The following is a 24,679-nucleotide window of genomic DNA, read 5'->3' as shown; positions in this document are numbered from 1 at the left end:
CTTTAAATGATTGTAACACCAAAAATATATATGTTGGTGATGATAGATCTCTTAATGTTGTAGGGACTGGAACTGTTCATCTAGACAATGGTCAGTTTAATGATGTATTATGTGTTCCAACCTTATCCTGCAACCTTCTATCTGTCTATCAGATAACTCATTCAGGTGAAGGTAAAATTGTTGAATTTTCACCTCATGATGTTGTAATCAAGGATCTAAAAGATCCTAAACAGATTCTAGCTACTGGTCTTGCTGATGATTCCAAAAGGTTGTATAAGTTTCACAACTTTGGGTCATCAAATCTTCCCTCAGTATTTGTTGCTCATAATGATGAAGTGAGCAAACTTTGGCATGAGCGATTTGGTCACTTAAACTATCGCTCCCTTCAGCATCTATGTAAAGAAAATATGGTGACAGGTCTTCCTATGGTATCTTGCAGAGATGGTGTTTGTTCCGGATGTGTACTCGGAAAACATCATCGGGACAGTTTTGACAAACGTGCCTCTTGGCACGCCTCAGCCCCTTTACAGCTTGTGCACAGTGATTTATGTGGTCCTCTTCCTGTTGCTTCATTCTCTGGCTGCAAGTACTTCTTAACTTTCATTGATGATTTCTCCAGACGCACTTGGGTATACTTCTTAAAACTCAAGAGCGAAGTATTTAACACCTTTTTGGCCTTCAAAGCCTTTGTTGAAAAACAATCTGGACATCAAATTCTTAAGCTAAGAACTGATAATGGTGGAGAATATGTTAAAAACACATTCATCAACTTTTGCACCGAAAATGGAATTCAAATGCAACATACTGTTCCATACACTCCACAACAAAATGGTGTAGCTGAAAGGAAAAATCGCACCTTAAAGGAAATGGCTAATTGTATGCTGCAATCTAAAGGACTCAGTCTTAGTTTTTGGGCCGAAGCAATTAATTGTGCAAATTATATAATCAATCGCACTCCTACTAAGGTTCTAGAGAATATCACTCCAGAAGAAGCTTGGAGTTCCATTAAACCAGATGTAAGTCACTTTCGTGTGTTTGGAAGTGAAGCATGGGCCCATATTCCAGATGAAAAGCATAAAGCTTTAGAACCTAAGAGTGAGAAATGTACTTTTGTTGGATATTCTGAAGATGTAAAAGGTTATAGACTTATTCCATTTAAGTCCAAAAATGTTATCATTAGAAGAGATGTAAAATTTGATGAAAATAAATCGGCCTGCGAGCCTAGTCCGGCGGATGTGCCACCTCTTCCTATCTCTTCTACTTTTGAAAACATTTCTTCTTTAGATGATGAAAGCGAGGATGATAATCCTCCCCCACCTTCTCAGGATCCTCAACTTCCAAGATGGGTCCGTGCTACTCGGGATGCAGCAGGTGATCTTGCCGGTGATCCTACAGATCAGCGACGTACACGTTCTCAGTTTGAAAGAGCCTCTTCTTTACTGGCTCAAGCTCCAGTAAATCATGATCCTGACACTTTTGCAGAAGCTTCAGGCCATCCACATTGGGAAGCAGCTATGAATGAAGAATATCATTCATTGATGACAAATGATACATGGGATCTTGTTCCTCTACCAAAGGGACGCAAACTTGTTAGATGTAAATGGGTTTACAGAACCAAGTATGGACCAGATGGGAAAGTTGATAAACATAAAGCTCGTCTCGTTGCTAAGGGCTTTTCACAGGTTGAAGGCATTGACTACACTGAAACCTTCTCCCCTGTTGCCAAAATGAACTCTATCCGCCTTGTTCTTTCCCTTGCTGCCTCTTTAAAATGGGAAGTCCATCAGATGGATGTTAAATCTGCCTTCTTGCATGGGGACTTGCAGGAAGAAATCTATATGGAACAACCCATTGGCTTCATACAAACAGACTCCAGCCTTGTTTGTCGACTTAAGAAATCCCTTTATGGCCTCAAGCAAGCTCCTCGGGCTTGGTATGCCAAAATGGATAGCTTTCTTTTAGAATCTGGCTTTTCTAGGTGTCATTCTGACAATACTGTCTACACCAAGAAAGTGGGCAACTCTCTTATCATCCTTGTTCTTTATGTTGATGATCTTATTCTTACTGGTAGTGATCCCAACCTTATAAACCATGTGAAGTCCAGCCTTAAAAAGAAATTTGAAATGACAGACTTAGGACACTTACACTATTTTCTCGGTCTTCAAGTCTTGCAATCCCAGGAGGGTATTTTCCTTTCCCAGTCCAAGTATGCTTGTGATATTCTTCGTCATTTTCACATGGAAGACTGTAAGCCAGCCCCTTCTCCCTTTCAGTCTGGAGTCAAACTTTCAGTCTCTTGTACTTCTCCTGAAGTTGATGCTACCTTATACCGTCAACTTGTCGGAAAACTCTTGTATTTAACCCATACTCGTCCTGATCTTTCCTTTGCTGTTGGCCTTGTTGCTCGTTTTATGCAAAACCCCCGTGAAAGTCATTGGAAAGCAGCTAAAAGAATACTTCGTTATGTTGAGGTACAGTACAGTTTTGGATTCATTACAGTGCCAAAGCAGCTCCTCTGTTAGTTGGTTTCACTGATTCTGATTGGGCTGGTGACCCTGATGATCGGAAGTCTACTGCCGGTTATGTCTTCACTCTTGGTTCAGGACCTATTACATGGGCTTGTAAGAAACAGGCTGCCATTTCTCTTTTGTCAGCAGAAGCAGAGTATCGTGGTGCCGTGGAAGCTAGTAAGGAAGCCTTGTGGCTTCGTCAGATCCTATCAGAGTTTGGCTTTGAGCAGCAACATCCAACCACACTTTGGTGTGATAATCAAAGTGCCATTCAGCTATGCAAAGATCCAGTCCAGCATCAGCGCAGCAAACACATTGAACTACACATGCACTTCATCAGAAAGCTCATTCATGACCATGTTCTTGAAGTGCAATATTGTCCAACAGATGATCAGGTTGCAGACATCTTCACAAAGGCTCTCACAGAGGCGAAGTTCACTAAACTTCGATATATGCTTGGAGTTCAGGAAGTTGTCACTAAGGGGGGTTAGGCTCTAGTGCCTCCTTCCTTCTCCTATTGTGTCATATTTGTAAATCCTTCAATCCTATCCCAAGTTGTTCTTAAGGGGGGATGTTAGGATATTCCGACACATAGGATATAGTTAAGTTCAACTTGGTCTAGTATAGAGTTAGGTTAGAGTTAGGTAAAGTGTGTTTCTTTACCGTTGTACATTTTGTAACTTACAATCCGACGGTCACGATATGTAGTGATCCGACGGTTCACTCTCACCTCGGTATTACCGACACTTGATCCGTGGCTTGACACCCGATTGGTCCATGAGTTCTATTTAAAGCGCATGGAGGGTCATTGTTCGGGTAATCCGTGCATGAGAGAAGCTTATGTAAATTTTCATTCTTTGATTAATAAATTGCCTGTAGTACCCACGTTGGGACAGGCCGTGGACTGTTTCCTTCCTTGCACTTTGAGGGTTTTAACCACGTCAAAAATACTGGTGTATTGATTTGAGATCTGGTTGTGAGCGGTGTCCTTTTGGTGTTCTTTCTGAGGAACTTACCCTGTAAATTCCTACACACAACAGGGGTGTATCTTAAAAATTTCCATGTGACACTGTTGATCAATATGATGTGAGAAGTTGGTAAGGTACTAATTCTTGGTTTAGGTCTTAAATACTGTCGGGGTTGTGATTTCAACCTGAATTGTGTAGAAGCTAAAAAATTTCACGGTTATACTTGCTAGTTATTTTTTCATGGTCCATTTAGTTCAAGGATTATGTTTTAGCGTTAGCATTCTAAATCTTCTTCAACATTTTCTTTTGTGCATTGAACCTCCATTTCTAGATGCTGTTTAGTCTTGAAATCAATACTTCTTACAACATTTGGGTTTATAAATTAGAAACAATGAAATCTATTTTAAATTGTAGAAGTAAATCAATTTTATCTCATTGATGAATTCTCAATCCATGATACAAATACAATTGAAATTAACTCATTGACATGTTGATGATGTAATTGATATAGGTTTGTGATTTTTTTCTTGATAGCTTCATCAAGCTGTTAGTTTAAGTAAGATTGAAAGGATTCTTTGCTCTCACCTATAACCAAAATATAGGAAAATGCTAGCTCATTTACAACACTCTCACATATAATCAAAATACAAGAAAATTTCTAGGTCATTTACAACATTGCACAGTTATATTCTACTGAATGTGGTTGCTTCTTGTTCTTTTGGGTATTTGTTATTAATTTGCATCTCTAATTTGTGTAGCTTATTTTTAAAAGTTTCCTTCGTTATCTGATTATGTAATGACGTGGTTGTCGCAAGAATTGACAATGATCAAAGCTCAAGCTGGAGTTAAGATTAGCAGCTGGGATATGCTGAGTATTTGTGGAAGATAAAGAAGGTTGTTGAGCTTCTATTATACAATGAGGGTATTCATGATTTTCACATATTTTAGTAAATGCTTAACTAGAAAATAATAGAATTAGCGTCCTGTCAATGTTTGGTGTATTCTATGCCTCATACATGATTCTGACATGTTCTGTTGCACTAAATCTGATGTCTTACTAGGTCTACTTCTGTAGGTTAGGTTCTTCGTTCCTTTGTTTGGCAGAAACATGTAATTGTATTTTTTAATTGGCAGGTTTTTAAGATAGATCAATATTATTTTCCATTATTTGCAAATTTCAGTGCTTATATTTGTTTTTGTGCTTATTTTCTCACATACCGCTCTCCCAAAAGTTTCTGACTGTTAACTGGATTGCATGAAAGTTTGAAGTTGGGGGCCTGATGTTGATGTTAAGGCCGATCATGTTATCCTCACTGTTTCATTAGGTGTATTGAAGTCTGTCTTCAAAAACTACAATAAGAATGATGTAGATAGTAGCAAGGATCAAAATCCATGGGTCCCTATATTTCATGGCTTCCGACCACCCCTACCACCCCGCAAAGTGAATGCAATCAACAGAATTGGCTTCGACGTTGTGGATAAGGTGTTGCTGGATATGGACCTTGATGTTTCAAAGACCCCCAATGTCAATTTGGTCTTTGCAGGGCCGAAACATGGTGATGGTGCTGATGATTTGATTCCGTGGTGGATGAGGAAAACCTACGCAGTAGTGAGAATCCACAAGCAATTCAAAGTTGTTTTTGCGTGGTTTGTGGGAAAGGAAGCAATTACAATGAAGTCCTTATCGGACCAAGAGGTCATTGAGGGGTTCCTTGATACCTTATCTGCATTCGGAAGGGATCTGAAGAAGGGAAGCAACAACGTTGGTGAGGGAGATAAGAGTTTTGTGATAGACGACATTCTGAGGAGTAATTGGGGCAGGAATCCTCTGTTTTTGGGGTCTTATACCTATTTTCCTATGGGCTCAACAGGGGATGACATTGATATATTGGCTGAGACATTGCCATATGCAGAGGATCAAATTAGCAACAAGCCTTTGTAAATTCTGTTTGCAGGTGAGGCCACTGATAGGCACTATTATTCAACAACTCATGGTGCCTATTTGAGTGGGTTGAGAGAAGCCAATAGACTGCTAAGACACTACAACATTCTGGGCTACTGAAGTAGTTTCGCTCAAACCAAGCTTGGTTGTTGGAACATAATAATAGTGTGAGTCAACTTCTCTGTATTGAGATGTTATGATTTAAGATCTCTGCTATTAACTTTCCTAGTTGATTTGAATTTTTTAGCTATCGAACTTCGATGCATCCATGTATCCAATAGATCAGATTTCTTTTTGGTCTAAAATTTTTAGTGGGGATGTTCTATGAATCCGTGGAGTGTTCCATGAACAATTTCATGATGAGGAATTTGCACCAAGATAGTGAAATGCATGAATGTAAGGGGAGAAGATAAATTCTTGACCATAAGTACACAGAGACAAAGTGCACTTGAAATTAGCAATCATTGCAGATATATTTGTAGCATAAGAATAATATTACAAAGAATACGAAAGAGGATAATAATAACTATAGGTGATTGTGACCTGATGAGTTAGTTCATGTGGTTAAAGTGCTATGAATTGCAAGTGTGAGGTTGCAGAGTCAAGTCTCTAGGCTGTCTGCCTTTATGAATGTCATGGGTGTCATTCGATGTCTCTGTTGGATTAGTTTTCCAAAATCGCAGCTCGCTAACCTTGGTTACCATCCTCAGAATGAAGGAAAGTGGCCAGTGGTGGGTGCGCATTTCATCAAAATATAGATAATGTGGTTTTTCGTTGGTTCAGTGCCCATTTAAAGAGGTTGGTGGGTTGACCCTTGAATATCTTCTTGTCTTCCAAATCATTCTCAGAGGACTTCTATAACAAAACAGATGTAAAAACAGATAAGCAAAGATCAAAACCATGAGTTTTCTATTAAATTGTATACCTTACTCAGAGCTTGAAATCCAGATATATCGAACTTTTGTAGTAACTAGAAAAGCCAACTCGTACCTTTACTTCTAAGGCCTGTAAATTTTGACTTACTTTTGGTAGATCTGGTACCCTTTCCATTCCTTTAACTTTGGCATCGATTTTTGTTTCCTAAATTCTCTATTTTCTGGTACAAACTTAAGCACTCTACATCAGATTCCAAAATGTGTAGGTACTAAAATTATTGAAAAACAAAACTGCCTTAAACTTCCATCTATATTCCATTGATGATCCACTTTCTAATTCAGATTTCGCTAGCATTTTGGAAATGAGGACTTTATAAATAGACTCCTTTTTTTTTGCTTATTTATATAATGATTCCGTTTTTATTTTTTAAGCAATCGTCTTGTATTTTATTATAAAAAGAAATTGAAGGAAACCTGGAAATAGGAAAAGACCACAACAGGGGTGTATCTTAAGATTTTTCATGTGAAACTGCTGATCAATATGATGTGAGAAGCTCGTAAGGTACTAATTATTGGTTTAGGTCTTAAATACTGTCGGGGTTGTGAGTTCAACCTGAATTGTGCAGAAGCTAAAACTTTTCACGGTTATACTTGCTAGTTAATTTTTCATGGTCCATTTAAATCAAGGATTATGTTTTAGCGTTGGCATTATAAATATTTTTCAACATTTTCTTTCGTGCATTGAACCTCCATTTCTGGACGCTGTTTAGTCTTGAAATCAATAATTCTTAGAACATTTGGGTTTAGAAATTAGAAACAATGAAATCTATTTTAAATTGTAGAAGTAAATCAATTTTATCTCATTGATGAATTTTCAATCCATGAGACCACTGTAGTTGAAATTAACTCACTGACATGTTGATGATGTAATTGATACAGGTTTGTGATTTTTTATTCTTGATAGCTTCATTAAGCTGTTAGTTTAAGTCAGATCGAAAGCATTCTTTGCTCTCACCTATAACCAAAATATAGGAAAATTCTAGCTCATTTACAACATTCTCACATATAATCAAAATAAAGGAAAAGTTCTAGGTCATTTACAACATTGCACAATTATATTCTGCTGAATGGTTGCTTCTTGTTATTTTGGGTATTTTTTATTAATTTGCATCTCTAATTTGTGTAGCTTATTTTTAAGAGTTTCCTTCGTTATCTGATTATGTAATGACATGGTTGTCATATGAAATGACAATGATCAAAGCTCAAGCTGGAGTTAAGATTAATAGCTGGGATATGGTGAGTATCTGTGGAAGATAAAGAAGGTTGTTGAGCTTCTATTATACAGTGAGGGTATTCATGATTTTCACATATTTTAGTAAATGCATAACTAGAAAATAATAGAATTATCATCTTGTCAATGTGTAGTGTATTCTATGCCTCATACATGATTCTCACATGTTCTATTGTAGTAAATCTGATGTCTTATTGGGTCTACTTCTGTAGTTTAGGTTCTTCGTTCCTCTTTTTGGTAGAAACATGTAAGTGTCTTTTTTAATTGGTATGTTTTTAAGATATATCAATATTATTTTCCATTCTTTGCAAATTTCAGTGCTCATATTTTTTTGTGTTTATTTTCTTAGATATCACTCTCCCAAAAGTTTCTGACTGTTAACTGGATTGCATGAAAGTTTGAAGGTGGGGGCCTGATGTCGATGTTGAGGCCGATCATGTTATCCTCACTATTTCATTGGATGTATTGAAGTCTATCATCAAAAAATGCAATAAGAATGATGCAGATAGTAGCAAGGATCAGAATCCATGGGTTCCTGTATTTCATGGCTTCCAGCCACCCTTGCCACCCCGCAAAGTGAGTGCAATCAACAGACTTGGCTTCGACATTGTGGATAAGGTGTTGCTGCATATGGGCCTTGATGTTTCAGAGATCCCCAATGTCAAGTTGGTCTTTGCAAGGCCGAAACATGGTGATGGTGGTGATGATTTGATTCCATGGTGGATGAGGAAAACCTACGCAGTAGTGTGAATCCACAAGCAATCCAAAGTTGTTTTGGTGTGGTTTGTGGGAAAGGAAGCAATTACAATGGAGTCCTTATCGGACCACGAGGTCATTGAGGGGTTCCTTGATACCTTATCTGCATTCGAAAGGGACCTGAAGAAGGGAAGCCACAACATTGGTGAGGGAGATAAGAGTTCTGTGATAGACGACATTCTGAGGAGTGACTGGGGCAAGAATCCTCTGCTTTGGGGGTCTTATACCTATGTTCCTATGGGCTCAACAGGGAATGATATTGATATATTAGCTGAGCCACTTCCATATGCAGAGGATCAAACTAGTAGCAAGCCTCTACAAATTTTGTTTGTAGGTGAGGCTACCGATAGGCGCTATTATTCAACAACTCATGGTGCCTATTTGAGTGGGTTGAGAGAAGCTAATAGACTGCTAAGACACTACAACATTCTGAGCTGCAGAAGTAGTTTTGCTCAAACCAAGCATGTTTGTTGGAACATAATAATAGTGTGAGTCAGCTTCTTTGTATTGAGATGTTATGATTTAAGATATCTGCTATTAACTTTCCTAGTTGATTTGAATTTTTCAGCTATCAAACTTCGATGCATCCATGTATCCAATAAATCAAATTTCTTTTTGGCGTAAAATTTTCAATGGGGCTGTTCTATGAATCCGTGGAGGTGTTCCATGAACAATTTCATGATGAGGAATTTGCACCAAGAAAGTGCAATGCATGAATGTAAGGGGAGAAGATAAATTCTTGACCATAAGTACACAGAGACAAAGTGCACTTGAAATTAGCAATCATTGCAGATATATTTGTAGCATAAGCATAATATTACAAAGAATACGAAAGAGGATAATAACAGTTATAGGTGATTGTGACCTGATGAGTTAGTTCATGTGGTTAAAGTGCTATGAATTGCAAGTGTGAGGTTGCAGAGTCAAGTCTCTAGGTTGGTTGCCTTTGTGAATGCCATGGGTGTCATTCGATGTCTCTGTTGGATTAGTTTGCTAAAATTGCAACTGGCTAGCTAACCTTGGTTACCATCCTCAGAAGGAGGGGAAGTGGCCAGTGGTGGGTGTGCATTTCATCAAAATATAGATATGGTGGGTGTGCATTTCATCAAAATATAGATAATTTGGTTTGTAGTTGGTTTAGTGCCCATTTAAAGAGGTTGGTGGGTTGACCCTTGAATATCTTCTTGTCTTCCAAATCATTCTCAGAGGACTGATATAACAAAACAGATGTAAAAACAGATAAGCAATGATCAAAACCATGAGTTTTCTTTTAAATTGTATACCTTACTTAGAGCTTGAAATCCATATATATTGAACTTTTGTAGTAACTAGAAAAGCCAGCTCGTACCTTTACTTGTAAGGCCTGTAAAGTTTGACTTACTTTTGGTAGATCTGGTACCCTTTCCATTCCTTTAACTTTGGCATCAATTTTTGTTTCCTAAATTCTCTATTTTCTGGTACAAACTTAAGCACTCTGCATCAGATGCCAAAACGTGTAGGTACTAAAATTATTGAAAAACAAAACTGCCTTAAACTTCCATTTGTATTCCATTGATGATCCACTTTCTAATTCAGTTTCTGCCAGCATTTTGGACATGAGGACTTCATTAATAGACTCCTTATTTTTGGCTTATTTATGTAATGATTCCGTTTTTATTTTTTAAGCAATTGTCTTGTCTTTTATTATAAAAAGAAATTGCAGGAAACCTGGAAATAGCAAAAGACCACAACAGGGTGTAGAAATTTCCTATAAATCTAGCTCTCTGCTACCATGTAGAAAATCTCACTGTAGGTTAACCCGATAATGCAATGTAAATCAAAGCAAAATACTGTAACCTACTTCTACTTTCTATTTGTGGAAGCTTAAAGATCACGCTAAACAATATAACCAGAAGAAGAAGAATCAATACACAATACACATGAAAATACTTCGGGGAAAGCCTCAGCTAAAAACCACACTATTTGTATTATCATACAAGGTGGAAATACATAGAAATTATACAAATCCTTAGCTCTCATAGCTAGCCAGCTCTCAGTACAATCCTCACAGATGCTCACAGGCAATCTAGGCTTCTCACCAGCCTTCCTCTCTACCCTCCAAGCTCCTACTTCCTTGCGCTATTCTTCTGGGATGATTCTCCTTCGACCAAGTGGAACACTGCTCTCACACACTGTCAGAACTGCACAATCCTCAAGGAATGATTCCTTGCTGCATGCATGAGTTTTCTTTATAAGAAAACACATGCAACTGATAGTACTTTGTCCTTGACTTTAATCTCAACTGGGTCTTTCTCAGAATAGACATGCATGAGTTTCTGATGAGGGAATCTTTAGTTAACTAGAGTACACTAGTTGAGTGCATGCATGCATCAACTGACTGATAACTCACAATTAGTTCCTCGAACAGTTTGGAACTAATTTAACTAGACTTATCTCAGTAAACTGAGTTAACTAATTACAACTCAAATATAACTCAATCTTATCTCCTTAATTTAAGGGATAACTCTTGCATGACTTCAGAAAGTTTTCTAACTTGAATTTCTCCAACTAATTAATTCAAAATGAATTAATCAATTATTTCCAAGTAACTGTTAAGACTAAATTCGATTTTAATTCACAATTTAATTCAAGGACAAATTAAATTGGAATATTCTTGTTGCCACATTTCAACACAGGGGTGTATCTTAAGAGTTTTCATGTGAAATTGCTGATCAATATGATGTGAGAAGCTATTAAGGTACTAATTCTTGGTTTATGTCTTAAAGACTATCGGGGTCGTGAGTTAAAACTTTTCATGGTTATACTTGCTAGTTATTTTTTCATGGTCCATTTAAATCAAGGATTATGTTTCAACGTTGGCATTCTAAATCTTTTTCAGCATTTTCTTTCATGCATTGACCCTCCATTTATGGATGCTGTTTAGTCTTGAAATCAATAATTCTTACAACATTTGGGTTTAGAAATTAGAAACAATGAAATCTATTTTAAATTGTAGAAGTAAATCAAATTTATCTCATTGATGAATCCTCAATCCATGAGACAATTGCAGTTGAAATTAACTCACTGACATGTTGATGATGTAATTGATACAGGTTTGTGATTTTTTTATTCTTAATAGCTTCAAAACACTGTTAGTTTAAGTCAAATCGAAAGGATTCTTTGCTCTCACCTATATTCAAAATATAGGAAAATTCTAGCTCATTTACAACATTCTCACATATAATCAAAATACAGGAAAAGTTCTAGGTCATTTACAATATTGCGCAGTTATATTCTACTGAATGGTTGCTTTTTGTTCTTTTGGGTATTTGTTATTAATTTGTGTCTCTAATTTGTGTAGCTTATTTTTAAAAGTTTCCTTCGTTATCTAATTATGTAATGACATGGTTGTCGCAGAAAATGACAATGATCAAAGCTCAAGCTGGGGTTAAGAACAACATGAAAAGATTAAACAAAAATGTAAAACTAAATGCAAATCCATCCAGCTGGAGTCATTCTCTACCAATGTTGCATCGCTGACTTTCTATGATCCGCTCTGAGGAGGGATCAATATCCTCTAAGATTATGGGATTTGAGTATGGTGGGGTGTCCAGCAACCTGTTGCACCTCAATCAATGGTTATATTGCGTAAATACTATAGCATTCAATTGTTGTTTTTCCAATTGGTTTTTTTTTTTTTTTTCCTTTATATGTTCTTAAACACTTTTACTGTGCTCACACCCAAAAGCACTCACAAATACTTAATGAAAAGAATGTGATGATTGTGGGGAAAATAGGGGGTTAGGTGGGGATCTATAAATAGAGCTATGTTAGAATGACAAAACAATATGAATTCTCTCAATATTTCATTTTCTTGAAAATGATGTACAAACTTATCAGAAATGTAATCATATCACAAATATATGATCACCCTCTAAGGAATTTAGGGCAAAACGTATGCGAGTGTAGTTTGATGCAATATTTATTTTCTTCCTTTTTAGAAGTTATTTGATAAACATGCCTCAGTTATTTTCTTCATTTTTAGAAGTTATTCGATAAACACGCCTTAGGGTCGAGGTTTCACCACATAACACGAACTTTCTTCTGCTCAGGTGCTAGGCCTGATGTGTTTCTATTCTACCATAGTTGCATAGGACTTACACTGTTCCTTACTCCTTTTTGACATGCCATTCGGGTGGGGCAGACTTGAGCAAGAAAGAAAACCCCAATATTGTTCTCTCTTGTGGTAATAAATGTTGATTGAATGATCTTAGACATTGTAAATATATAATTTTGAAACATTATAATGATGTGTAGAGATTGCATCAATTTTACAAGACAATTCATGCTACTAGTTCCTTTATTATTAAATGTTGATTGAATGATTTTGGACATTATAAATATATAATTTTGAAACATTTATAATGATGTGTAGAGATTGCATCGCTTTTACAAGACAATTCAAGCTACTAGTTCCTTTATTATTAAATGTTGATTGAATGATCTTGGACATTGTAAATATATAATTTTGAAACATTATAATGAAGTGTAGAGATTGCATCCATTTTACAAGACAATTCAAGCTACTAATTCTTTTACTATTACCTTATGGCATTTTCTTTACAACATCTGATGCAAATACTAATTTAATTATGTTTCAACTACCTAAAGCTTCCACAAGTTGGATAACTTCCTCTTCCTCTTCCTCTTCCAGGAAACCAGTAAAATATGCCAAAACAACTCAACCCAATGATCGAAAGACAAGATGCTGAAACCTAATTCCAACTTTTCTGTGGAGTCTTTCCAATGTATAACAAAACCATATTAGTTTACAATTCTTTGCGTAGATGGCAAACTCCAGAGCTTGTTTGCCAGAGCTTTATTATAGGAAAGAACAAAATAACAAATCTGGCCTGAGAGTTAAGATGACAAATTATCAGTGAAATCCTCAAAACAATCAATTTTTAATATCTGTTACAGAAATCAAAATTTAAATATTCGGACGATTCCACAGAATTGGGGATGCATACTGAACGGAACAGAGAAGCCAAGGAAGCAAATTCAATCAGGGAGGGACGATCATGACGATACGTTTTAGGGCATCCATCTGAAGGCGAGGAAGGCAAGTGGACACATCAATACTCCTTCCTCCATTTTCATCTTTCCCGCGGATCAACGATATGATTCCTATTCTAAGGTATGGATGCTGCACATTCAACGGCTTCCCCCACCCATGCTCTATTTCGTAGACGCCGAATTTCGGAGAGCCCGCTACACCAGCATTGTAACGGCAAACTCCAAGTGTTTCAACAAGATTTGAAATAACAGCAGATTGATTAGAGTAAACCCAGTCTGACAGATTATTTAGCTGCATCTCCATGGTGCAGGAATTTATCAGTTCTTGAATGAGAGAAGCAGCGAAACAGACATCTTGCTCCAATACCTGCTTGGCACTAGTCCGAGCCAAGCCCACGCATACACAATTCCCAAAATACGTTGGGGGTAAGGGCGGTCTTACTCTGCCTCTCATGTCAGCAGCAACTGAAATATCAACGGGCTCATTGTGTGGGACCTCTCGAGCTTTGGTCAAGCATCTCCAAAAATGCGCAATGACTGCCACAAAGGAACTTGAAGCCCGCACTCTTTCTTTCAACTTTCGAACCATTTCTTCGTTGAATCGAAAAGTATACAATTCGACATCTGTTTCATCTTTCATGGATTTGATTATCTGAGCACTGCTCTTATTTATGTTCTCCATCGTGGCATCATCAATGCTCACATTGATTTCTGAATGATTCACGGGCAGTGAATCGTCTCGCACAAACTTGAAAATCTGCGCTTCCTTGATACAATCAGTCACAACTTCTTCAGCTCTCCAAGAAACGTTGGGCATAGCACAAAGATTCTCGTTACGTTTGAAGATTTCTCGCATGTGCTCAGGCTTATTGGAAACTGGAAGCCCTCTGCTACATTCCGCCCAGCACTTCATGAAATGCCAAAAGGAACTCCCGTCTGCAATAGAATGATGAAAATTGGTTCCGATACAGATTCCCCCTCCCAGAAAAGCTGTGACCTGCTCTGCAACACCAGAAATCTATCATAACTTTCATCATTTGAAAACGAATTGGCAGATATCCCCAATTTATTTTTTTCTTCTCAAATCTGGTAAAAAGGCTATAATACATTTACCCTGAACCTTCAAAAATTTGTAGACTTCCTACAGGTATGCCAGATTTGAATTTCTTTCTAATGAACTTTTCATTCTCCTTTTGGTTCAAAGACATATAATGAACATTCAATAATGCTAATTCCAGAGAAATCTCTGTTCCACCTGAATTTTCCATACCTGAATTGAGAGAAGCGGCCCGTCATAAGTTCCATTCTCCGACGTATCACGATCATGGCTCCGGACAAGTTCCTTGAATAAACTTTTGTGCCGAAACTTCTCTTTTTCCAACTCCTCAAATGCCATACCGATGGATGCTTCCACAAATTCCACTCCACCATCGTTGCAGTCAATTTCCGGCCGACCAGATTCTTCTCCCTTAATGTCCAGTCGACCAGCGAATGGATAAAAATCCACCAGTACTAACGACAGGCTCCTATTAAGTTTCTCAGCTATGGTACAAAAATCCATCTCCTGCTCGTCTATTTTATAGAACATAACCCTCTGATTCTTAATAGAAATAAAAAACACATCAAGGCTGGAGAGGAATATGCGATGCTTTAATGTAGGAATGACCGGTACCACGGATGAAAGCCTCAACAGTTTTACATTCTCTTGCTCTCCCGCCATTGTCCCGGGTTCCTCAGAAAACAGCTGAGGATTATATGAAAACCGCAGGCAAGTATCGAAGTCCAAGGATGTCTCAACTTAGTAATATAACAGTAGAGTAAGAGTCAGAGCTTATACACGGTTTCAACCAGAGGCAACCATTGTTATTGTCCAAGCTTTTCTTCCAGAGAATACAAATAAATTAATGTAAGGTTGGGCAATACAAGCATAAATGCTGATATTTACAAAAGTCCCCAGAGACAGAAAGCATTCGAGCTAGTAATAAAAAAATGTATAATGAATGCGATTAGTTCAACGGGAATCGATCACTGGACAGAGGAACGGAAACAAGAAAGTAAAGGTGGGTTCTTCTATGCTCACGCTGTGTGATATTTCCGTTATTAAATTCTGAAATCGTTCTTCAACCCTAATGGAATGAGGACGTCATCATATGGCTATGGCTCTGGCAGGGTATATCTGTAATTGGTTATGCTCAAATTCGTTTTAACTTTTATGTGTATTTGTAATTTGGTGTGGTCATATTTTTTTGAATTTTAATTAGGTGTTGTGTTATTCCAATTCAAGTTTCTGTGATCCATATTATAATTTATAAAATGTTTTTTTCAGAAGAAATCACATTAAAGATTTTGGTCGACCTTTTTCGAAACCAACAAGTGTGGTTTATCTTCAGGGCACGATGAAGAAGCACATCTAACATCTAGGAAGAGGGTTAAATAGGGACACAGATCAACCTAACAGCCAGAAAAACAGCTATATTTGACCAGGGGAGGTAAAGGGAACAATTTAATATTATTTAAATAGATTTAATTATTTATTTAATCCATATATATTAAAATCAACTTATTAACCCAAGGGTTATATTTCACTAGGGTTTTGATAATACTAATAAATTTATAAAAGGATTTTATTTATCTTATTAATATATTGTCTTATTATCTCAACGTTTATATTAATAATATTTTATTATTATTATTTTGTCACTGTTTCTCATATATATATTTTTAATATTAATACTAATATTACTAATAGATATCAACTTTCATATTACTAAATATTAATGATATTAATATTCATAATATGATACTAAGTATTATTAATATTCAAATTAGTATTATTATTAATATTAATATTAGTATTTAGTATTAATATTATTATTAATATTAATCGTATTATTAATATTAATGATACTAATAGTATTAATTATTTATATTAATATTAATAATACTAATAATATTAAACTAGTATTTACTATTAATATTAATAATCTTATTAGTATTAATGCTACTAGTAGTATTAATTATTTATATTAATAATAATAATACTAATAATATTAATATTCATATATATAGAAAAATAGGTACTAGACAAAGACAGAGCACAACTAAGAAGAGGGCGAGAATCAAGTAGCTACTAATTTTCCAGCTGTCATCCCTATTAATGTTACTGGAAAACCTCTCAATTTCAATGGCTTCCCTAAAGGTGGTGTTGATTAATGTTTATTTTTTTATAAAAATGGTTTATTAATTTTTTAAAAGATAAAGATATTATTATTATTATTTAAGTTGATATTTAAATAAGTTTCAATATTATCATAATTTTGTTTAGTTAAAAGTTTAAGAAAATTGGGAATGCCTTAAAAAAAATTATATTTAATTGTAAGTATTTAGTTAGAGTTTGAAGTAATTTTAGGAAGTATTTTGTTTTTTGGGTCATTTAATTTTTTGTTAATACATCAAAGTTCATAACTATATTCTTAATGGGGAAAGGTTTGCTTTGATAAAGATATAATAGAGTGTATAAATTATACTTTATAAATTGTGTATTCCTAAATATCACATTTTTATAATATAATAGGAGTAACCAAAATTTCAAAGAATAGTCTTTTTAAAATCTCATATCCAAGATTTATTTATTTATTTTGCAATTGTTTTCAAGTTTATAATAAGTTTTCCACCATCCATTAATATTTTTTTCAAATTGAATATATATATGTGTTTTCTAAAGAAAATAATATCTATTATATTCAAAAGAGATGAATAAAGATGTTCTTGTCCCAAAAAAAAAGAAAAAGAAAAGACTAGCTTTGCTTCAGTAGTAACTATTCCTCTTATCAACAAATTTAAATATTTCATGTCATATTTCAAACTAAAACAAACATCCTAAAAAAAATTCCATGTCTTCCACTTCCTTCTTGTCTATGAATACATAAAGGCCCATTGCTCCCACACGAAGAGACAATGCTTCCTTAGATAGCTCATAATCTTTTCTATTTAGCTCCAAAAGATTATAGTTGAAAAAGAGTCATTTGAAGGACCGGAAAGCCTACTTACTACCAATTGCACTAGATGTTGCAAAGGAAATGTTGTAAGTCCATAGCATGTGGAAGTAGAGCATAGATGAAAACAAATGTGATATGTTATGTGATCTAATTATAGCCTAATTTAAATAAAAAAGAAATATTAATGTTAAATGTAATATAATCAAACACTATATTCAAAAAAGATACATGTGCAACTTCCTTCCCAAATACTCAATCCAAACTCAATACTATCTAACCTTAAACATTTGAATCCCCTTGAAATGAACAATTTGAATGGTCTTGAAGTGAGAAAATTAATCCTAGATTTGCAATCTACCATGACATGTTTCCTTTTTATTAGGTTTACATTTAATAAGACGTGTCTCGGCTATATGCCTCTATATTACATTTCATTTTATATATTTTCTTTAAATTTAAATAATGAAAACTAAAGATATGGAATATAAGACATAATAAATTGAATTGATTTTTTAATATTTTTTTATTTTTATGAATCCATGTGATTGACAATATATGTTTAAAATTTGGAGAATATGTTATATCTAGCAAAATCTGGAGAATACGTGCAACTTCCTTCCAAACTTCTCAATCCAAGCTCAATACTATATGACCTTGAACATTTGAATCGTCTTGAACCATGTCAAGCTCAACAACATCTAATTGAATGTGGAAACTATGGAATTTGTTATGTATTGAAAGCTATGTGCGTAATAAGAAAGTCCAAATATAATAGTAAAACTTGTTAAAATCACTATTATTATATCATTTAAAAATTATAATTTGCCAAGTCATAACTGACAACAAACTCTTAAGAAACTAGAATTTAAAAATCATAATTTGCCAAGTCATAAGATATGCCCCGCCTCACGAACTATTTGTCGTAGAAAACTGCTTAACACCTTGATAGGCGGCCCATAAACGACAACACTTGAGTTTAAGTTGTTTAATTTGTAAAATTTGAATGCCCTAAGGGTTTTTCATGGTGTTGAATCCATTTATGCATTCAAAAATGTATTTTAAATAATAAAAGATCACAATATTGTTTGAAATTGTATCAGCCGTGAAAAAGGCTATTAAGTTAGATTAGCCTATTTTGTATCATCTAAACTAGAAGCGTTGACATGGTGCCATTAAACTAATTACACCTAATATGCATGTCTATTTAGGAACATGGCTTCCACAATTTTAATTTAATTATCAACAATAATTAGGTGGATGGTAGGGATTTAACTCATGTAGAATATTCTAGAACATATTAGTAGTATACACAAATCAAAAGTTGAGATTACCTCCAAATCATTTACATTTTTTTTTATTTTTTTTTATTTTTAATTAAATTGATTAATTAAAAAGAAAATCAATGAAACAAGTGACATATGGAGTTATGATTTTTTGGGCATCTAGTATTCATAAGCCATGGTATTATAACACAACCTATTTACAAGTTATAAATCTCATGGTAAAGTTGGGGTAAATCTTTGTGGATAAGAATCTTGTTCCATTTTTCTCAAATGTATATATGTTTCAACTTATATAATAATTATTTTTAATAATAATAATAATAAATAAATAAATAATAATTTAGTTAGTTTTTATGGTTTTTTGAATTTTTGCAACATGAGATGTATTATAAAATAAGTATTTTGATTCTTATTATGATCTATGCTATCAATGTTTACTAGCTATTTAATTTATATGGCTGCATTAATTGTACATACATGGACTTTGCAAAGTATATATATATATATATATATATATATGTGCAAGCTTACTTTTAAAACAAAATAGTTCACCTATTATAAATGTTAAAAGTATCCAAAATGCATATATATATATATATATATATATATATATATATATATATATATATATACTAGTAAGACTTATCATGGTCTCCCTAAACCGGGTCACATTACTTTGATCACAAATTGAGTTGCCTTGAAAAAACAAAATAAATTTTAAAAACATAAATTATAAAATAGTAAATCACAAAATTAAATTTTAAAATACCAAACTTTATATTATAATTTTACAATTAAAATTTTAAAATAATTGAATTTGAATTTGTATTGCTAGTAACTTATTCCTTCCCATCATAGTAATAAAAAGATTAAATAACAATAAAAAGATCAAACAAAGAGTTTAATGGAAAAAAAAATATTATTGGATTACATGTAAGGAAGAAATAAAGTAAGAAAGCAATAATAGTCTATCATAGTGTATATATATTAATAGTAGTAAATGCAATAGTAATGACAAAAAGACAAAACAAAAGGTTTAAGAGAATTACTTTTATTGTTCCATCACATTTATAAAGACATTATTTATTTTATATTAAATTAAGTTTTATATATATATAAAAGTAATAAACAATGATAACAATAAAAATTATTAAAAACTTGAAATGATTTTATTGTTGAACCTTAAAATGTATTTGCATATATGTTGATGAAAATCACCAATCAAATTAGATCCTGGTACCAAGAAAGAAAGAAAGAAAGAAAATTATTTTAACATCCACGAGGCTAAAGATAGCTTATGAGACATATTTATTCTTCATTGCTTGATGTATTTGGCCTTTTTTTTGTGAAGCCTCACAATAAATGCTCCCATCTTCTCGACAAACCCCTTGCTAAATAGAGTATCCCATGAGCTAGCTGGCAGCATATCTGCATAACTTTCCCTGTTGTCTTTGAAGGCCTCACATTCTAAAATGAAATGCCTTTCTGTTTCCACTTGTCTGAAAGAACCAAAAATGCATACTCTTTCCTCCCACACTTCTTTTGGCCTTTTCCAGTGCCTTGTTTCACAATGGAGTTGATGAGAATTAGTCCTTAACTGAGGAATAAGAATTTTGGCTCTCCAAGAGATATTTGCCTCTATGTATGCTTTTGGTTGATGACTATGAGTGAGATTAAACACTTCAATATAGTACTTTTTCTTTCTTCATAGCTCCTTATCCCAAGTACTCTTGTGGAACTTATCCATAACAAAAGATTTTATCTCCTTGTTGTTTATGGGACACGTGTTCAAACAAACACCCCATTTACTAAACCATTTGTTATTTTGCTGCATCCAAGTCTTTTTTTTGTTGCACAATATGTCATTAAAGACAACCTTAGGCCATCTACCCACTCCATTTGCTCAACTTTTTTTAAATACCTTATGACTCGCACCATAGCAATTGCTTCAATAGGAGCAACTCCTGTTTCACTTAACAAGATAGCATAAGGAATTGCACTTTTAATCTTGAATTTGTTTGTAATCAAACGCTTCTGGATTTTCTCAAGTTGTTTCCACTGCATGTCAGATGTACTGTTGGCCCATAGTTCACAACCATAGAGAATCACCGTAATCACTAGAAGCCCACAAATAATTTGAGTGGTTTTCCAGTCTCATAACTCTGCCTCTCTACACCTATTTTGAAAAGCATAAAATGGTTTCCAACCCCCCAAATTTCTTTTCTTTCTACAACCATCCCAACTTAGATTTTTGTTGAAGTCAATTCCGAGGTATTTGTAATACGCAACTTCTTCCAGAATGTTGCCTTCAAAGTAGAACTTATGCTGGTTATGTTTTCTTTTTAGAGAAAACCACTGCTTTTGTTTTGCTGATATTGACTTGCATTCCCACACTTCTAAGAAAATGCTTAAGGGATAGTAAGTGCTCTTGCAAACCAAAAGTCGTTTTAGCAATAAGAATAAGGTCATTTGCATACAAAAGAATCCTTATAACAACTTTCCCAAATAGATACCATCACCCCCTTGCGAATTTAACCACTCGTCAAGCTTGTAGATATATAAATAAAAAAGGGTAGGAGACAGTGGGCAACCTTTCTTGACCCCGATATCGCTTCTAAAACTTTTAGAAATTCCTGCTGAAGTTTTAATTTTGACTTTCACCTCTTCATACAGCTTATGCATAGTTGCTCTCAAATGTTTAGGAACCTCAAGTTCCTCCATTCTGTGCTAAATCTTATCCCTAGGAACCGTGTCAAACACTTTTCTGAAATCAACAAAAGACTTCTTCCCTTTTCTCCCAAATTTTTTCAACTATGTGTTGATACGAATTGGATCATTATATTGTTTGTCATCCATATCAATGCATTTGGAGTGGAAAACGTGGAGGAATCATCTCACGGGATTGTTTTTACTGGCGGGACCCAGTTTGGCAAAACGGGGTCTAAAACCTTCCGGGAGTGTTTTGAGGCATCAAACGACTTTTATTGGGGTAAAACATTTGACACTTTAGTGCCACATATTTTCATGCTATTCTACACACAAAAATATTTCCAACGGCGCAAGAATCATGCCAATCGGAGTCCGTATGCAAAAGTTATGCCACTCAGAAGTTGTCCTTCTTGTTTTGACACCTATAGTTCGGGAGGATGCCCTGCCAGCCCCCATTATTCATGGAAAAGTGTTATCGGGAAATCTAGTGTCTATGCAGAGCTGCTAGTCCCACTAAGACTGGTAGCTATCTTAGAAACAAACAAACTAAAACTACTTTCGTTTTCCTTTATGAGAAGTAGATAAGAGGGGAACAAAGGAGACCAACCTCTGTCTTGCGCTTGGTTCCTTGCTTGATTCCTCTCCCTTCTGATAGATTTTTGCCACTCGCTTCCTCATCTACCCAGCTTCAAAGAGCACCTGTAGAATCAAAGCAGCATAACACTATCCAAGAACAGAGATCTACTATCATAAACAATATAGGACCAGATATATATTGACCACATAAAAGCATATATTATCAATCATACAAGAATGTGGAGGAAAACTTGAATAGCTTTATTAATATCAAGAATAGCAAAGAGGATTACAACCAATTGTTTTGACCCAGTGTCATCCTCTCAGCAAGAAAGCCCTTCTTCACCTCATGAAAAGCTTAGATCACCCAACACTATGATGTTACACCAAGAAACCATCAGCACTTCCTTACAAGATACAAAATTCCAGCCTCAGGATCTCTGGGATGAGGGATCCATATATAGATGATTGCAGGGAGGTGAGTCAGCTTCTGAGATTTGATTAGTGTACTCTCTCTGATAGTTCTAGATTCCACTTGGAGATTGATGATCTCTTACTCATCCCTGGGCGAATGCAGAGAGGCAAGTTGCACAGGAGAAGTTTCTGGAAGATTCCATGATCATCCACCTCGCAAATTGACTCTGCCATTTGTCCACTCTCGCCCATCGCACCCCATAGAAGGGATTTTTAGTATGCATCGCACCTCCCGTGTGCATTTAGGTGGGATGCAGTGCACTTTGACCATGGAGCAGGTGAGATGGTCCTGTTTTGACCAGTTCTGAGTAGTTTTTCATGGAGAACTTCTGGGAGATGATGTAATCAGTTGACCTTGTTCTTTTAGGGGTTGGAACAACAATTTTAAGGACTTAGGAGCCCTTGGTTTATGGAAATATATGATTGGGGTTGCAGTGCCCAAAAATGTCTATAACGGTTGCCCCCTAAAGCATGAGGTCGTTAATCTTTTGATGTCGGGTGAAATTCTTTATCATGAGGATCCAAAGTTTTTTTCGAACTGGAAGGCGACCTGTAATAAGATACAATACAATACATTATCTTCATAATATTTTCATGATCTAGCTGAGGCGGGCATTCCCATGCTCAGCTTTATAAATTCATTTTCATGTACATAAGACAGATAATTGTCTGTGTGCAGACTGATGATTCTGGTAGAGCCATCATCCCTTAGATTGGATGATTATCTGTGCATCAATGATGTACATTTGATGTCTTTATTTTCCTGAATATATATCATAGCTCGGATGGATGAAACTAGATCCGGGGTCTTCAATCTCATTCGATCTTCACTCAAAGTACAAGTCGATCCATGTGAGAGATGTTCTGGAGTCGAACATGGAAAGACATCGCCTGATTACTAGCCAATGATGTAAGCTATTAACAAGCGCGAGAGGAATCATCGATAATGATGATGACCCTTAAGGTACTACAGTACAATTCACGTGGTGTGAATAAGGGACTTGGCGTCGAACACCACGCAAAATATTTCGGTCGAAGGCCATTGATGTAAACCTGTCGTCGGAAGTGAGAAAATTGCCATTGAGGCATGCAAGCTTCAAAGTACTGAAAGGGTTGTCCCTAACTCGTCTTCTTGGATAATGAGCTGATGTCGACAAGAAGCGACCCGCCGTAGGAGGGCCTTAATGAATCCCACATCTACGGCACGGAACGGAGCAAACGATTTTAATGGAGGTGAAAACGATCTGATGATATAGGGTTCAGGGTGGCGGTCATGAAAGAATGGAGCGTAAATGTATTGCAGTGGATGAGACACAGGTGAATTCTCTGAGCGACTTCTATTAAACATATCGGCGACACTGACATGATGGATTGGTAGCGTTAACCCCAAATGTGGATGGTGTGATGGACCAATGGGGATATGACCAGTGAACGGAACAACCCAACCTGACTCGGATGCGGAGCGAAAGTGTCATGTTCAAGAGCGACTTGCTACCAATAAAGTTTCTTCAAGTTTTCTTCCCAATTTTTCCCCAGTCATTGCTGACCAGTACCTCTTTATTTTTGTCAAGCTTGAGGAGGATAACATATGCTTGTTCTATAATTTTCCCTTCGGGAAAACCCATCACTATGTTTTAACGAGCCTAGCGATAGTGAAACTCGTTCTTGTCTGTATGGACAAGTTTGTCGCTATTCGGTTTTAACGAGTTTAACGACAAAGATAACTCGGTCCTTTTCAATTTTAGAGAGTCTGAAAGGGACGTAAAGAAAACTCCAATAATCCTTTTTCGTCTTATAATCCCTTAAGTCCGAAAAAGTATAAAATAATACAAAAGGGATGAATTTTCGATAATTTTAACGAGCCGAACAAACAAGCGCTCGATCTTTTTGTTTAATAATCCCTCAGGTCCAAAAGATTAAAATATAAAGGAGGGATAGCACTTCCGGTCACTTTAACGAGCTGGAGAGGCCAATTGCTCGGCAATCTTTTCATATTTTACGAGTCAGATGAAAAGAGCTTAAAGGAGACTCGTTTTTCGAGGAACGAGTGATAAATTCGGGTAGCAACTAATTCCAGGTAAGGTTTGGAATTTTCCAATCACGGCAGTGTCACAAGGATGGCTAACAGGATCACTCTTCGCAGCTGTTCCTCAAAAAGGGTAAACAATCAAATGGAGGTGAATGATCGGCCAATACAGAGTGGAGGTGATGATGAGAACACGACCAAGGCTTCAAAGGCTGA

At 35.5% G+C, this 24,679-nt stretch overlaps 1 protein-coding gene across 1 annotated transcript; it reads right to left on the bottom strand.

Annotated features, from left to right (window-relative positions):
* Nucleotides 1–13,386: 13,386 nt before the first annotated feature.
* Nucleotides 13,387–15,117, bottom strand: LOC149138720 (hydroxycinnamoyltransferase-like). The gene is made up of 2 exons (XM_089450474.1): nucleotides 14,668–15,117; nucleotides 13,387–14,394 (listed from the first exon to the last, which is right to left on the bottom strand). The coding sequence occupies exons 1-2, from the start codon at nucleotides 15,115–15,117 to the stop codon at nucleotides 13,387–13,389; spliced, it is 1,458 nt and encodes a 485-aa protein (XP_089306600.1).
* Between the last annotated feature and the right edge of the window lie 9,562 nt (nucleotides 15,118–24,679).

This window comes from Pinus tabuliformis, chromosome X, assembly GCF_031772625.1.
Source record: "Pinus tabuliformis cultivar Carrire ecotype Pingquan chromosome X, CPIR1, whole genome shotgun sequence".
In the NCBI taxonomy this organism is placed as follows: Eukaryota; Viridiplantae; Streptophyta; class Pinopsida; order Pinales; family Pinaceae; genus Pinus; species Pinus tabuliformis.
Note: the sequence above shows the minus strand (reverse complement) of the source record. Positions and strands in the feature narration are given on the sequence as shown.

Bases quoted from the DNA above. Each gene is read 5' to 3' on its own strand.
- LOC149138720 (XM_089450474.1), bottom strand. From the start codon at position 15,117: ATGGCGGGAGAGCAAGAGAATGTAAAACTGTTGAGGCTTTCATCCGTG. The intron at 14,395-14,667 runs GTATGGAAAATT...GTTGCAGAGCAG, and splicing joins GGCCGCTTCTCTCAATTCAG to GTCACAGCTTTTCTGGGAGG.